The sequence below is a fragment of the Yarrowia lipolytica genome, chromosome 1B (genome assembly GCF_001761485.1).
Source record: "Yarrowia lipolytica chromosome 1B, complete sequence".
Classification (NCBI taxonomy): Eukaryota; Fungi; Ascomycota; class Dipodascomycetes; order Dipodascales; genus Yarrowia; species Yarrowia lipolytica.
This window is the reverse complement of record NC_090771.1, coordinates 305024-321140: the sequence shown is the minus strand read 5'-3', so window position 1 is coordinate 321140 and position 16117 is coordinate 305024. Positions and strand designations below refer to the sequence as shown.

Sequence of the window (16117 nt, the reverse complement as noted above, 5' to 3'; positions counted from 1 at the left end):
GTTAATCATAATCTATTTGGTCACCTCGTAGATAGCCTGGGCCAGTCGGCCGACGTTCTGAGAGGTGATTCCGGCAATGGAGATTCGGCCGTCCTTGGTTCCGTAGACGGAGAACTCCTTGGCAAGTCGCTCAACCTGCTCAGGAGACAGACCGGTGTAGCAGAACATACCAATCTGAGAGGTGACGTGGTCCCAGTTCTGCTGGGAGCCAAGTCTCTCGAGGTTCTCCTTGAGCAGAGCTCGCATCTTGATCATTCGGTCGGCCATCTGCTTGACCTCACCGAGCCACTGCTTCTTGAGCTCGGGGTTGTTGAGGATGGTGGCGGCGATTCGGGCACCGTGGACGGGGGGGTTGGAGTAGAAGGGTCGGATGATAATCTTCAGCTGAGAGTCAACTCGGTTCTTCTCGGCGGTGTCCTGGCAGACAAGAGAGAAAGCACCGACTCGCTCACCGTAAAGACCCATGTTCTTGGCGAAGGACTGGCACAGAGCAACCTCGTGGCCCTGCTCGACAAAGTATCGGATGGGGTAGGCGTCTCGGTTGACGTCACCGGTGGCAAAGCCCTGGTAGGCCATGTCGAAGAAGGGGAAGTGGCCCTTGGCCTTGACGACCTCCTCAATCTTTCGCCACTGCTCGGGAGTGGGGTCAACACCGGTGGGGTTGTGGGCACAGGCGTGCAGAAGGACGGCGGTTCCGTTGGGGGCAGCCTCCAGGTCGGCGAGCAGACCCTCAAAGTCGAGGGCAATGTTCTTGGGGTCGTAGTACCGGTAGGTGGCGGGCTCGAGGCCGGCGGCGGTGAAAACGGCCTTGTGGTTAGCCCAAGAAGGCTGGGGGAGCAGAATCTTCTTGGAGGAGTAGAACTTGTTGAGGAACTCGGCTCCGATTCGCAGAGCACCGGTACCGGAGATGGTCTGGGTGATGGCAATTCGGTCCTCGAGGACGGCGGGGGAGTCGGCGCCGTAAGCGAGCTCGGCAGCAGCCTTGGTGAAGGCGGGGACTCCGGTGATGGGGGCGTACTCCTTGTCGAGGGCCTTGTTCACCACCTCCTTCTCGGCCTCTCGGACGGAGGGAAGAACGAAGGGCTTTCCGCCGTCATCTCGGTAGGCGCCAACACCGAGGTTGATCTTCTGCTCAAAGGCGTCCTTCTTGAACGCCTCGGTGATTCCGAGAATGGCGTCGGGGGGACCCTGGGGGACCTTGGCCCAGACGGACTGGAATCGCACAAAAGAGGCGGCGGGGGTGGCAGAAAAAGTGGAGGCTCGCACGACCTTGGTGGCGGCCACAGCGTGGGTTCGGGCGATGGTTCGGAGCATCGTTTTGAGAGTCTGGTGGAGTTGTGAGGAGGAGAAGAGGTTGGTCTACCGCAGGCACAATGTAGATATGCGCTGCACAAATAGTGTAATACGTGGTGAGTAATTATTTAGATTAAAGTTTCGCATGTGAAGAGACTTGAGGGGAGGGGAGAGCGTAGGCAGACCATGAGCATAAAGGTAGGTGTTGGGGGCGCCTTTTGCGACAGCTTTTGCTCTCTGTCACCTCAATTGACTGCCCACTACAGAATTCCGTTTTCCGTGGGCCGATTGCGCCCACAATTGGCCAGTCAAGCCCAACTCCTTTCGTCGGACTTATCCATCAAAGTTGACTCAAAGTCCCAAAAAAAAGTTACCCTCAAGCGCCAACCTCAGAGTGTATACACCTACTGTAGAACCACCCACTGTGTGTGTGTGTATGTGCTGCAACAACGCCTCGTGCGGGGTCGCGGGTGAATGGATCCTTGTGTCCAACGGGGGAGTTATTTGGTTATTTGGTTGGTTGGTGGGTTGTCGTCGACCACTAGAGATCTTTGGTGTCAACTCTCGATCTAACTTACCCTCCTCTTGTCTCTCATGTCTCAGCCTGTCATTTTTTTGACTGTCTTTTTTTTCTGCCATTTTTTGTGTCATCGTATGATTGTGTCGACAGTGTCGTTTTTCGCCTGTTAAAGACGCGTTTGTGTGGTGTGAGAGAGTGCGCACCTCGGCTTCGGCCTTGTCGGTGATAACCTACACGAGACATGTGTGCCAACTCCGAAAATTTCCGAACAAAAAGTTAATTTCGGATATACCAAATATAATCCACATGGGCCCATTTATGTGACATTAGACGAGAGTGGATCGAGACAAGGTGGGAGGAGAGAAGGTTAGTTAGTCCCGGGATACGGAGAATCTGTTTGTTGAAGGTAATACCTGTTTTTCGTCACATCTGACGTGGGTTGACTGGTTTGGCACGCGTACAGCAGTATCATTGAGCTCTTCTCTTCAATCGACAGTCTGATCCATTGACTACTTCGATCCATTGTCAATCTTGGATCCATTGAGCAGTTATCAAACCCCCACCTGTTTTCGGTGCCATTGAGCAGTTTCTAATTGCGCGTATTGTGTTAGCACTCATCTTTCTATTTTAGCTGATTTTAGACGTTTTTTTCTAAAAAAACAATACATGTGGGTTACTCTGACAAATTGGCGATAAAACAAAAAACGGAGTATGGGTATAATCAACCACTGGGGAAATGTGGTCATCGCCTTTCTCATCGAAAACACCCCCGTTAAATGTCCTGTTTGCCCTCAAACTACTCCATTCCGCGTTATCGTCAAGGGCCTAGTTCCCAGTAATAGTCCAAGGCAAACCGCCTCGGAACTCTAACTCTAGACGGGGCCTCGATTATGTACACACCCGTTGCCAAGTTCCAGAGGGAAATTGAGAGGGTGAAATCGAAAAGAATTTCCCAGAAATTAATGGTGATTTCTCACGAGAGATGGTCGACGACGAGGGTGGCAGAATGAATCAAGGTGGGTTTTATGTATACCAATACACTAGTATCGTATTCGTACTCGTACTGTGTTTGTAGATACATCAGTTAGACACTAAATATTTTCGCATGTCTAGACTGAGGTATTCCTCTGGTGATTCGTCTCGAGGAAGACCACCTTGATCGGGCCATGGAAAGAGATAGTATGTTGGTATCTGTTGGTGTCTGCTGGTGTCTGTTGGTGCCTCTATCTTCCTTCTGTACCTAGCTACTGTAGAAGAGTATTTGCGACCTTCGCATTACAGTGATAGTCATCGAACGGCCATTTTCTAATGCTCGTGGCTGACACTTGTATCCTCACAGTTGAGCTTGTGCCAGCTCGTGTCCACCTCCTTGAGATGTCGTTTCACCCTACCAAGAACCTTCTAAGCCAAGTAGACCCCTTCTGTAGACGGGGTGTATGGACAGAGATTACCCAATTAGCTTGTGACACCAGGAAGTGTCGTATCGAGCAACGCAAGAGAATAACCGCGATGTGGTCACACTTATAACCAAAGATCCACATACAATAGACATGCAACGGCTTGAGACGCCGATTATAGATCTAGACATCCCTTTTGTCTCTTGTTTAACTGCGTGTCACAATCCCAAGTCATCTAGGTCATTTTCAAAAGTTCCGATGGTGCAAGACCACCACAAGGCCCCTACAACTAGTGTGGACACCGCAAGATAAACACGACCCAGAAACTTCAGATGTGAATAGTATCTAGAAATAATGTGGAAAGTTTTGTGCGGTAGGGGGTTGGACAGGTGATGATGAGTTTTTCCGTCTAGAAGAGCCATAAAATATCTGTCCTATATGACCGTCCACCTACCCGTCTAAGACCCAGTTGCCGGTCCGTGTCCCCTGTCGATCTGTGGAGACCTGGGGAGCTCGAGAATCCACTTTGGACTGAGAAATTAGCAGAGCACCTTAAGGACAGTCGCCTAGGTTATAGGGGCAGACGAAGTTAAATTGAGCCGCGTGGATGGAGACATCATGATGTGTCGTTATGGTATCAGTTCAGTACTTCCGGTCCATAAGCCGTTGTGACCTATCTTCTTACCTGCGGTTCTCTCACTCCCGCTTAGGTCTATAGTCGCTTTTTTTCCAGCACCTTCCCATTCAATGCGTCCTCCTTGACGGCTAGATTGGCTCTCTTCAGGTAGAGCTTCAGCTGGACGACTGCTAGTTGAACGCCAATGGCGACACAAATGGCCAAGACTCCAAGAGCCCCGTGGACTCCAAATGATGTGCAGAATTCCTTCAAGTGGAACATCCAGCCTTCTCCTTCGGTCGGTGGCTCAACAGGCACCTGTTTGGTGATCCTGTCGCCTAGCTGAGACGCCCCGTAGAGCAATGCGGCAGTGATAATGAGGGCGATCCATGAGAAGCCTTTTTTGGGCGGGGTTGATTGCGCTGTGTTCATTTCTGAGATCAGCTTCTCTGTGTCGGCGGTTGTGTTTTTTTTTTTTTTCTGCATATACATTCATTTTAATTATAACTTTGCTGTGGAAAGAATAACCTTTGAAATGAATGTACGCTTTATACGAATATTACTAATTAAACACGTTTAGTTGTCATGTTCCAACTTGGCACGTACCCTATTTCCCAGTAAAAAAATTCATAAAAAAACCTGGTTCAGTCCGTGTTGGTATGTTGGTCCACATAGCTTTCGCGTGTTTTGTTCGTTCATGCGGAAAACGCCACTCAAGCCTCCAGTTCTTTAAATCTCAGTCCTTCCCATTGCCCCTCTTCGGTTTGCATTGCCTTGAAAACGTCTTCCTTTGGTTCTTCTTCGTCCCATTGGTTTTGGTTCTGTGTTCCCTGTGGTTGACTATCGCGCCCTGCTACGCTTGTTTCTCTCGGTGGCCTCGGCCCGCCTTTTTAGGCTTGCTACTGTGGTCCTACTTCTCGCTCATCGGGAAGTGCTGGCGGTTGTCATCGTAGAAAACACAATCTGGGCTTCCTTTCAGGAATTGAAGCAGACCCTGTTGGACATGTCCCAGGGGGGGCGTCGTCCCCTGAGTACCGGGAGGGATCTTCTCCATCTTCCAAAATCCCATAAGCCAATTCCCCGAAAGATATTTGCGTGTTCTTGACTTGTTGATGTTTCCGGGGGCGTCACTTGTTCACATGCCCTGTGAAAGGAGGGGAATTACTCCACATTTTCGACTCGGTAAAAGATTCCAGTCCTTTAGAGAGTCCACTGACGGAATCTTCATCTTGGTCAACATGGAAAGAAGAACTTCGCACTTGTGTGTAGGAGGAAGAGTAGTGGAAGTGGGAAGTAGCGCCAAGTACAACTAATTAACCCAACTTTAACCACGTAAAGATCACGTAGTACGTGAATTACGCGAATGACATGCCGAATGGGTGAGAGATAGGACTGCTTTGCGATCACGCAAATGGATACTGTGCCAGAGTTTGACAATAAGAAGGACTGTCGAGAAAGATTGGCGCAATTAGCCGCGAATACAGACCGTATTAGTAAGGAAATTGGGTCACTAGTGGGTGAAAACCACAAGGGACTTCCTGGAAGCCCAGATCTACTTGGCGTGGGTAATTATAGAAGGGCCGAGAGACGATTGACTTACAAGTGGGTTATTCCATGGATAAACCCCACATGTAGGTTGTTTAACACCTAGCTGAACTGCTCCGAAGGATTGAGTCCTAGGGCCACAGTCAAATGCGCAAGTACTGCGAGTACGAGTAGTATAAGATCCGAAATCTTCAAAAAGACATCGGAGTAAAGGCTTCATTTGGATCAACAGGACTGAGCCATATGTGGCTTAGTCAGTCGAACCAATAACTCTTGGGCTATGACGGTAGAGATACGGTCAGTGGAACGTCGATAGAAGTGCCATAGTCTTCCAATTATGTAAGTATCATAAAACAGTGAAATGCTAGGGCAATCTGGTGGTTTTTTTTTTTTTTTTTTTCTGGCATATACATTCATTTAATTTATAACTTTGCCGTGGAAAGAATAACCCTTTTGAAATGAATGGTACGCTTACACGAATATTACTAATTAAAAACACGTTTAGTGTCATGGTTCCAACTTGGCCACGTAACCATTTCCAGTTAAAAAAATTATAAAAAAACCTGGTTCCAGTCCGTGTTGTATGTTTGTTGCACACAACATAGCTTTCGCGTGTTTGTTCGTTCATCCGGGAAAACCGCCACTTCCAGTCCTCCAAGTTCTCTAATTCTCAGTCCCTTCCATTGCCCTCTCTTTCATTTGCAATTGCCTTTTGGAAAACGTCTTTCCTTGTGGTTCTTCTTCGTCATTGGTTTTGGTTTCTGCGTCCCCTGTGGTGACTACGGCGCGCCTGCTTACGCTGTTTCTCTTCGGTGGCCTCGGCCGCCTTTTAGTTTTAGTAAGCCTCTAATCCTATTCAACTAGGTTAAGCAGAAGTTTTGTTGGCAATTACTGACTGGGGATGCTACTGGTCACGAGGATCAGTCGGTTGTTGTCGAAAGAGATTGTCCCCAGTGGGTTTGGTTGCGTCTGGGTTGTTGAGTTCTGTAGCAGCGTGTTTCGGAATGAAAGCGTTTCTAGGGCAATTGTTCAGTTCTCATGCTCAGGGAGATACTGGAATAGAAAGAGATGAGAACCGTGCACTTGCCACATTACAATAGAGGGAAGAGGTGGTTCTCAAAATGAAGGAGTTGAAAAAGACCAAATAAATCTGCTGAGAATGTGTCTACGACAACCTCCTTGCTCATTACAATTCCGATATTGTCCAGTTGTATCAATTGTCCCTGTCGAATCATCAACGTTCGAGGGGAAGGGAGTTTATCACAAAATTATATCTAAACACCAGACAATCCGAATAGATATCGCCAGGTTGGAAATTCCAGAAACTCCCCCTCCCAGATTCACCGTTTGGCACTTTCAAATCTCGACAACCCCGCTACCGGTGGCCATACACCCCTCGGAGATGTATGGTGCAGAAGGTGGGCTAGCCAGAGTCAAATTGGAGCCGTATGGAAGATGAACATGACAAAAAAGAAGAAAAAAGGAGGTGTGAGATGGGGGTATCTTAATCCAGAGCAAATCTCAAACATGTAACCCCGTTACTCCCCAAGTCGTGACCTCTTCTCTATGCCTCCATAGCTCTAGATTGTCGCTCTTCCCCAGATAAGCTTCCCGATAACCGTCCCGATAATGCAGCCAAGTTTTCCAATATACAGCATGTTGAAAAATGTAGTGTAAAAAAAGTTGGTTTTATGATGTCTGTAGTAGTTGAAGATGGCACCGGGGCTAATCAGATCCGACCTCAGCTTCTTTCTGTCCACCCACTGCTCAATATGACCCATTTTTCAACCTCTTCATCAAACGGAAAATTCAAATTGCAGTGGTTCCAAGAGCAACATAAAACATATATGAATGTCCTAAAATGCATCCAGTCAAGTTCACTTCTTTCTCCCTCCTTAGGAGGACGGCAAAGTACAGCTTTTTAATTAACTCGTTGCCCGTCAGACTCAGATTGTGGAGGACTTCCAAAGTAGGAAGGAGGATATCCAGGGGAGGGGTTTCTGAGACTTCTATCCGGTAGTCGGGGGTCTCTAGTGTTCATACAGCACAGTGGTCTTGTGTAGGCTGGGGACTACGGCAGAGATGTTTGCATCTACGTGCTATAAAAAATCCCAACTAATTCTCCATTCAATTTAGTTCAGCCAGAGCATTTCGTAGAGCATCGCGGTAAAAGTGGAGGTTTTATCCAAAGAAATTTGTAATATTGAGCATATCTTGGATACTCGATTCATTACAGCAGATTTTATTGGGCTTTCCCCTTCCCTCAACATTAACCAGATGAAACTGAGTCAACTGCTATCCACTAACGTCAAGTAAAGAAGCTTGACTAAGTGCATCCTTTACTCAACAGTAGACCATCAAACGAGGCAACCGCGAAGTAGACAAAAATGCCGACCGAAACCTATAGATATCGAACATCCTTGCTCTAATGGAATTTTTATGACTTCATCTTTCTTTTTTTCACTGCAAAAACCGTGTGGATCCAACAGGTGTGTCGGCTTGGTGCCGTGTAAAAGTACTTTTGAAAAAGCAACTCTCGGGGATAAGAAGGGTGGGGAGTTGAAAAGGGACATTTGTTGTTGATCAATAACATCTTGAAGCATTTTCTGAACGGTTTCCCTTGTATAAATGCCTGTGAGAGACACATTTATAGGGGCTGTTTCAACACTGAGATTACCATGTCTACAGAAGGGTCTCATGTTGAAAGAAAAGAAGTCTTTTGCTGAGATGGCTACGGAATTTACACTATCTATCTGTCATTTTACCTCCTTCCATCTTTGCCTATCATTTAGCGCTGTCTATCATTCAGCACTGTCGATCTGTTCTACGGTCGATCCCAGATTGTTAGGAAAACTATCACCGATAACAAACTGATGATGCTGTGTCTATAATCAGTGTACAGGCTCTATTATTGGAGAAAGCACTGGCCAGCAGTGGGTATTATAAATTATATACTAATAAAAAGGTCGATGGTCGGTCGGTTTTTTCTTGTCGTCTGGGTTGGAGAGTTAAGTAAGAAGTAATGCCCAAAGGGAGCCAGGGCTTCAAGCGAAGCAAAAGAAAGGAAGAAAGTCTTTCGCTTAAGCAGAAGCGGAAGAGAGAAGGGAGTTAAGAGACGAGGTGGCGGCATTGAGGCCGGACTGGTCGTCGTTGATCTGGGGGTAGGCACCAGCAAGGACTCCGATGAAGGTGGAGATGTTGGTGATGAGGTTGTGGAGGACGGTGCCAAAGGAAGCGCCAACTCCGTCAACCCAGAAGGAGCCTACAACCGCCACAATCTGCTCGACAACCAGCGCAATGGTGTGGACAATGGGGTTGAGGACAATGGCAGTGACCACCTGGCCAGCAACGCCGCCAATGATAGGCAGGTTGGAGACGTCCTTGGAGGCCTGGACAATGGCAGCATTCAGCTTGGTGATGGCGTCCTGGATGATCTGCATCTCCTGGGGCCGGGTTCCCTGAGGCTTGGTGATGACGGAGATGGTGCCAGTCAGAACTCCAGCGAAGATCTCAATCACATGGACAAGGTCTCCAGCAGCCTCGAGGCCGGGAATATGGGGCAGAGGGAAGACGGCGGCGGCGGTGGACTCGGGGGAAGTCTCATTCTGGGCGATGGGGGCGGCCACAGCCAGAGAGGCGGCGGTAGCAACAAGCAGGGTTCGGACGTTGACCATTGTGAAGAGAGTAGGGGTAGAAGTGAAAGAGGTAGAAGAGTGTGTCTTGGGGAGTACGAGAGGGGGCTAGTCTGGGCTCCTTTTATATACGTTTCTGGACACTGAATCCATGTAGTTACCTCCACTTGATCAGGTTGCCGAGATCTAGGTTCCAGCTCTACATGCACAGCACAGTAGTTCATGATCGACCACACTCCTTCCATTAACCACCTCTAACGCAGATAGTCTCTTCCAGGTAAGTTCCGGGTGTGATTGTGCCTGACTGGAGGCTATTGGGTGAGACAGTGGAGATGTGTGCCGTTTCAAAAGTCGGATATGTTTGCAGGTCGGGTGTTTGAGAAGCACAGCACAATGTCTGTCTACTGGCTTTACCATCACTCCTAGTGGGGAACCACAGAGACAAGAAGTTAGGAACTCGATCATTCCAGACGTTAATTTCATCACCTTTGAATGCACGTGGTGGATTAGCTCGCTGATCGACTCGGCTGCGAGCTGCAGGAGGATACAATGATAAGTGGAGGACAAGATGAGCTGGGGGAGAATAAAGAAGCAAGCAGGACACAAGGAGACTTGAAAAAGTGGGCAGTTGGAGAGGTATCATTCAATGTTTTCACTCCTTCTGTTGCCCTCCCCTCAGCTGTGCCTGTTATTCAGGCAAACTACTCACTATCTGATCTACATGATCTACACCGCGGATCAGGACTCGGTTGGGATCAGGTGGACTGCAGCCACAGACGTTGATAGGTGATTTTACGAAGCCTGGCAGAGTTTGCGTGACTCAAGCCAGCTATGACTTGTCTCAGCTTAGATTGTCTGGCACACTCGGGGACACAAGGGGGAACAAGCGGCGCCTCTCAGGGTCGATAGTAACGGTCCTGAATCCCGAGAGCTCCGTGGAAAAGTAAACCGTCTTTCAATTTTGAGTCATGTCAACTCGGCTCTACTTGACTCAACCTCCCCAAAAGCAAGCACCCGTTTATCACCAATGAACCACTCGGACCAGCACAGTACATACTGCGTCTTGACTGTATTGGTATGCTGCCCAAATCTCAAGTTTCTCTTTCATAAACGGCACAGCTGTCTGTTCAACATCTCCCTCCCTATCTACAGCGCTGTCTCAGACCCTGGGAGTCTGGATCTCGTACCTCAGCCGTTGCCCACCTGTCTCATCTGCGGCCTATTCGCTGCCCTCTCGTTTGCATAACCACACGCACCCGAGGCAATTACTGTGCCATAAAAGGCAAGATCGGCCTTCTAAGACAACGTTGGAAGTCTGTTGGCGTCGACTGGCCACCTGGAGCTAATGGAGCCTCTCCTTGCACACCTTCAACGCTATAGTTGGAGCAACCTGAAGACTTATGACCGCAACCCATGTCTGAATCAGTTGTACTGTACCTGATTCATCCGCCCGGAAAAACAAAATATGGACCTGGCCCCAAGTCCATCGCAGTCTCCAACGCCTCCCACCCCACGTGGGCAGATAAACTCGCACCTCCAACGGCTCCTAGGTGGAGGAAGACATTGACACCAATGTTGAAAGTGACGCAGGTGCAAATAACTCCTGCAGACCAAGGCCCATAAAGGGGGTGTGGATACAGATGGAAGAGGTGGTTGGGGGTCTCCCTCGAACCCTCCCAAGTCGTTTTGGGGGAGTCTCACTAGGCCCCTTTTGGCTATCTCAGAGTTTCCTTATCATACCTCAGACTAGACGCCTATACGAAGTCCAAATTGTCGATGAGTGGCAAGCAAAGTGATTTAATGACCACCTCAGCTTCAGATATCACTATTGCAACCCTAACAGGCCACTTCCTCAGAAGACCTCCAACTGAGATCGACCTGCCTATCACTTTACCCAGCAAACGACAGAGACGAAGATCCACTGATAGAGCGTAGAGTCTGTGGAGATGGGTAAATGCTATACTGGTGGATCTCAGCATGATTCTCAACTGAAACAGTGCATATTCGCACTGATTTTTCCTACAGTAGGTACCGTACACTGTACAGTAGTCAACACTCCGAAAACGTGAAAGCAGAGCCTCCGAATTGAACGGTATAGATATATTTATATGGAAAAGGTCTCTCAAATCGCAGCTATCCTATGGTTCTGCCCAAATTCCGATCGAAGTGATATTCATGCAGCTAGCTTTGTTATGGCTTGGAAACAGCTAGGATCACCAGAAACGGAGATAATGAGAAGATGGAGATACAACCACGAGTCTGGCACATAACAGACTGGCAAAACGCAATTCTATGCACGCGTTTTACCCATTGTTTAAAATTCTCGGTCTCAAACCCCGCTCAAACTCGGGTTTTATTGAAATCTGTAAAACTCCCCCCGCAGAATCCCGAGTGTCTCCGAAGAGGCCCTCAAACACCCACAGACACGGCTCCCTACCCCTTCCCTGGGGCTACTTGCACGGCTCCACGGCACTGGGCGGATTAGCGCCTGAGCCATCTCTGCTACCCCTCCATGCCCATCGACTACTTTGACGATGGGCATGGAGGGGTCGAGGGAACTTTGGACTGATACCTTTTGACTAACGCCATTGGACTTGACACTATTGGACTGATACCACTGGATTGACAAATTGGACTGAAAAATGAGAACTTCTGACCAACTTGCATCTTCTGGAGGGTTGCATTCCCCACACACAAGGAGATCTATAGATGTCTGTATTGGGATGGGTAATGTGCTGGGTGGATGTGGTGGGGATGCAGAAAGCAAAGCGTGTAGTGATCGGTCCCATCTATTCGACTCTGTGAACTCATTTCTCAAGTCTTCTCCTGTCTTATCCTTGTAGATATGAAACAATGGACTGTCGTGGCTGTTGCGTTATGTCCGTCTCCATCGCACAAGATGCACTACTGTACTACTGTACTGTATTGTAGCCACATGATCGGCCAGGTCGAAGGATCTAATGATATACCACGGCTAATTAGTAATTGATGCCGTTCATTAGTGTCTGTTCTTTACCCACCATTGATGTATGGTGTTGGTGCGAACATTTTACAAGGACAAATACCAAGCAAGGAGCACGAAGGACCAAGAGAAGCAAACCATCTGTGACAATTGTAGATTTGAATCCCATTGCTCGACTCTTCGGTACTCAATCTCATTAATCCCACCACAATACGCTAAACTAGTCTGAGAGGCTCGTCGCAAGGGGGCAGGGGAACACTGGCGGTCACTAGATCATCATGACGTCAATCGGGACGGCAAGCGGCTAGTTTGAGCGTACGGCTCTTGGATGGGCAAGACTCAACACTACCCAATCTACTTTTTTTTGCTGTTTTTCCCTTCTAATCGGGTCTGACAGACACCCCGCACGATATCTCAAGCGTAGTCTCCCCCGGGAAATTCTACAGTAGCCAGCTTCGATGATGCTTGGTCGTTGCCAAGGCGGCTACTGGATTATGGAAAGATTTTCTGCTTCTAAATCGCTTTAGTACGGCCAAATCAATCCAACGTTTCCCCACAGTGCCGTACACCAGCCTGAACGTGAATGGCTGATAAATACTTGGCTGGAGCCACCATGAGAAGAGGTTGTCAACCGGGTCCAACAAGATGAAACTCAACGTTATCGACGCTGCAAAACATGCCAAAGATCTGTGGATGAAACAGGATCCTCGAGATGAGGAGGACGAGTCTGATGTTCAGGCCGAGGTTGTGGAGATCGAAGAACAACTCATTGAATGGATGGCCAACAAACTCGGTATTCCTCCGTCCGACAAAGATGGCGGATATCCCCTAGAGGTTCATTTCATGGCCGAGAAACTGGCTGAAATGCCCATTGACAAGGCTCTGGAACTCGTCAAGACCAACTACGCCTACCACGATCATGACAACAACTTTCGACATGAGTACCGTATGGAGGTCAAGAGCGTGCTGGAGGCCTTTGGAGAGGGTGAGGATCCTGAGAAAGAAGACCCCGACAACCTCATTCTGCTGCGCTACTGGGCAGTCATCTTCCACTGGTGGAGTCCCTATCCTGAAGTTCGTTCCGTCACTGATCCCTACGACGAAACAGACACTACAGTTGAGACATGGAGAGTGTGGGTTCTGGGAACCATCTGGGTTGCAATTTCTGCCTTTGTCAACCAGTTCTTTTCCGTCCGTCTGCCCGCCATCAGCCTCGACGCCTCGGTCTGCCAACTGCTCCTCTACCCCTGTGGACGATTCCTGCAGTATGTGCTACCTGACTGGGGCTTTAGTTTCAGAGGAAGACGATACACTCTGAATCCGGGAGTCTGGAGCCAGAAAGAACAACTCCTGGCAACTATCATGGTCTCGTGTGCGGCTGGAACGCCTTATATCACCTCCAACATTATCACCCAGGCTCTACCGTCCTTCTACAACCAAGACTGGGCCGCCAACTACGGCTACCAGTTTGTTTTCATGCTGGTGACGCAAATGATGGGCTTTGGAATGGCCGGTCTGTTGAAACGAGTGGCTGTGTACCCCGTCAAAGCCATGTGGCCCTCCTTGCTGCCTACCCTGGCGGTGAACAAAGCTCTGCTGGCTCCAAACAGAAAAGAGAGCATCAACGGCTGGAAGATCTCCCGATACACCTTCTTCATGATCATGTTTGTGGTATCCTTCCTCTACTTCTGGGTGCCCAACTACCTCATGAACTTTTTGCAGACCTTCAACTGGATGACCTGGATCGCTCCAAACAACGCGGACCTAGCTATCGTCACGGGCTCCATCGGCGGACTCGGATTCAACCCCATTCCAACCTTTGACTGGAACCAGGCCACCGCCAATCTCGCTCCCATCACCCTACCTCTGTACACCTCCATCACGGGCTTCTGCGGCTCCCTCTTTGGAGGCCTCGTCATCCTGGCTCTCTACTATTCTAACAACTCATGGACGGGCTACATCCCCATCAACTCCAACCGGCTTTTTGACAACAAGGGCAAGGCGTTCAACGTGACCCGAATTCTGACAAATTATAGATTTGACAGAGAAAAGTACCTCGCCTACTCCACGCCGTATTACTCGGCAGGAAACCTCGTTCTCTACTCGGCCTTCTTCGCAGTCTACACCTTTTCGTTCGTGTACACGACGCTCATGGACTGGAGAGCCATGAGAGACGCCATTGTGGATACCGCCAAGGCAATCAGGTACATCCACCGAAGTAACTACCACGGAAGAGTCGACCCTTACTCTCGGTACATGAAGAAACATAAGGAGGTCCCCGACTGGTGGTTCTACCTCACCATGCTCATCATGTTTGTTCTGGCCATTGTTCTGGTGGAAGTGTGGCCCGTAGATACACCAGTGTGGAGTATTGTGTTTGTCATGGGCTTGGTGGCTGTTTTCATTGTGCCCTTCACTGTGTTTGTGTCGTACACAGCCACCTCTCTGTCCCTCAACGTTCTGGCCGAACTCATCATTGGCTACGCCCTTCCGGGTCGGTTCATGGCGTTGAATCTCATCAAAGCCCTGTCCGTGCAAATCGCCCAGCAAGCTGAGAACTACACGTCTGATCAGAAACTGACCCATTATGCCCATCTGCCTCCCCGATCCATCTTCTGGTTGCAAATCTGGGCCACTCTGGTCAATGGAGTGGTGTGTCTGGGTGTGATTCAGTTCCAGCTAGGTCTGGAGAACCTCTGTGACGCAGACAACAAGCTCAAGTTCACATGTCCGTCGGAAACCACCTTCTTCACCGCCTCGGTCGCATGGGGAGTCATTGGCCCCAAGAAGATGTTCAACAAGTATCCCGTCATGAAATGGATGTTCTTGTTTGGAGCTGGAGCCGGACTCTTCTTCTATGTTGTCCAAGTCACGCTTCCAAAGTTCTTGGCCAAATGGTGGCCCAAACACGCCGAGAAGATCGACTACTACCGACGAAAGTGTCTGTACTTCAACCCGCTCATTTTTGTGGTCGGTATCATTGACGGTTGGGCCCCGTACAACCTGACCTATAAGGTCGGAGGACTGTATCTTGCCATCCTGTTCAACGGATACATCAAGGGCCGATATCTTGCGTGGTGGCGAAAGTACGCCTACGTCATGGAGGCGGCTATTGTCACAGGAATTGCCCTGTCTGGTATCATCATCTTTTTTTCGGTGCAGTACAACCCGAAAGATCTGGATTGGTGGGGCAACAATGTGATTGGAGATGGAGTAGATGGATCGGGAATTCCGCCGAACAAGAAGATCCCCGAGGACCCGGGATTCTTTGGACCGGACTCGTCTCAATGGTAGCGAGGTTCCGTCACGGGCGCACAACTGGTGTTGTGGTTGAGGGTATCATAGTGTGTTAATTTCAGTAATAAATGTGTTGAATGACTTGACGATGCATAGATGGTGACGTTTCCCGTGTCGACTGAATTCATAACACGCGATCGTATGAAAGTCCTTGTTCGATGGAAGAGACAAGATTGTGCCTATCTAGAAGTGTTGACACGGAACAGTCGAAATGTATGGAAAGAAATCTTTGGATACTACTGTATGAAGGACGCAGGTTGGTTGTCTCTTGTGCGGTATCTCGTATCTCTGATCTGAGACGAAGTATCTCGTGATGTCTACAGTTGGAGTGGTGCCGTGGAAAAGTTGCTTTAAGAATTGTAGCTACAAGTAGGAAGCAGCTGTAGGGCGAATATTGCACTAGATCGACTTCCCATAATGATCCATATCACCAACAATCAATGCAAGTCAAATAAATAACTCCATTGTAGCACTACGGATAAGAGTATGATGCTGTACAACAGTTGGGTCGACAGTTGGTTTTAACAAAATGCATAGGTCAGCTAGCGAGTCACTGTCGGGTAGACTGTATTCGGAGAACCATTAACATTGAATTCCTAAAGCTATTGGTTGCAATGCCTGTGGGAATGCATTACTAGACCAGCCCAGGTACAAGTCGTCTCTGTCAGAGTCTGTATCGGAGTCCTTATTAGCTGTCCCTTCACTGTCGATTTCTCGTACTTTTGCTGTCTTTCCCTTTTGTTGATTTCATTTTTCCTCCATTAACCTCAGAGCGAGAGCAGCTAGGTGAACTCGTCTCGAGGATCTCTCTCAGAAAACCTCTCAAGAGCAGAGATTAGCGCGTAACCCCAACGT

General features: G+C 48.8%; 4 protein-coding genes across 4 annotated transcripts, besides 1 other annotated feature; 1 reads left to right on the top strand and 3 right to left on the bottom strand.

Annotated features, from left to right (window-relative positions):
• Nucleotides 1-12: 12 nt before the first annotated feature.
• YALI1_B03198g (uncharacterized protein) lies at nt 13-1314 on the bottom strand (the record flags this gene model as incomplete). The annotated part of the gene is made up of 1 exon (XM_500415.3): nt 13-1314. The coding sequence occupies one exon, from the start codon at nt 1312-1314 to the stop codon at nt 13-15; it is 1302 nt and encodes a 433-aa protein (XP_500415.1).
• A 2608-nt stretch (nt 1315-3922) lies between these two features.
• YALI1_B03168g (uncharacterized protein) lies at nt 3923-4258 on the bottom strand (the record flags this gene model as incomplete). Its single annotated transcript, XM_500414.1, has 1 exon — nt 3923-4258. One exon carries the CDS (start codon nt 4256-4258, stop codon nt 3923-3925), a length of 336 nt encoding a protein of 111 aa, XP_500414.1.
• Nucleotides 4259-4736: 478 nt separating this feature from the next.
• Nucleotides 4737-5088: a sequence feature (Partial Line element; YALI1_B03160t).
• A 3363-nt stretch (nt 5089-8451) lies between these two features.
• YALI1_B03120g (uncharacterized protein) lies at nt 8452-9045 on the bottom strand (the record flags this gene model as incomplete). Its single annotated transcript, XM_500412.1, has 1 exon — nt 8452-9045. The coding sequence occupies one exon, from the start codon at nt 9043-9045 to the stop codon at nt 8452-8454; it is 594 nt and encodes a 197-aa protein (XP_500412.1).
• Nucleotides 9046-12610: 3565 nt separating this feature from the next.
• YALI1_B03085g (uncharacterized protein) lies at nt 12611-15259 on the top strand (the record flags this gene model as incomplete). Its single annotated transcript, XM_068281949.1, has 1 exon — nt 12611-15259. One exon carries the CDS (start codon nt 12611-12613, stop codon nt 15257-15259), a length of 2649 nt encoding a protein of 882 aa, XP_068138050.1.
• Between the last annotated feature and the right edge of the window lie 858 nt (nt 15260-16117).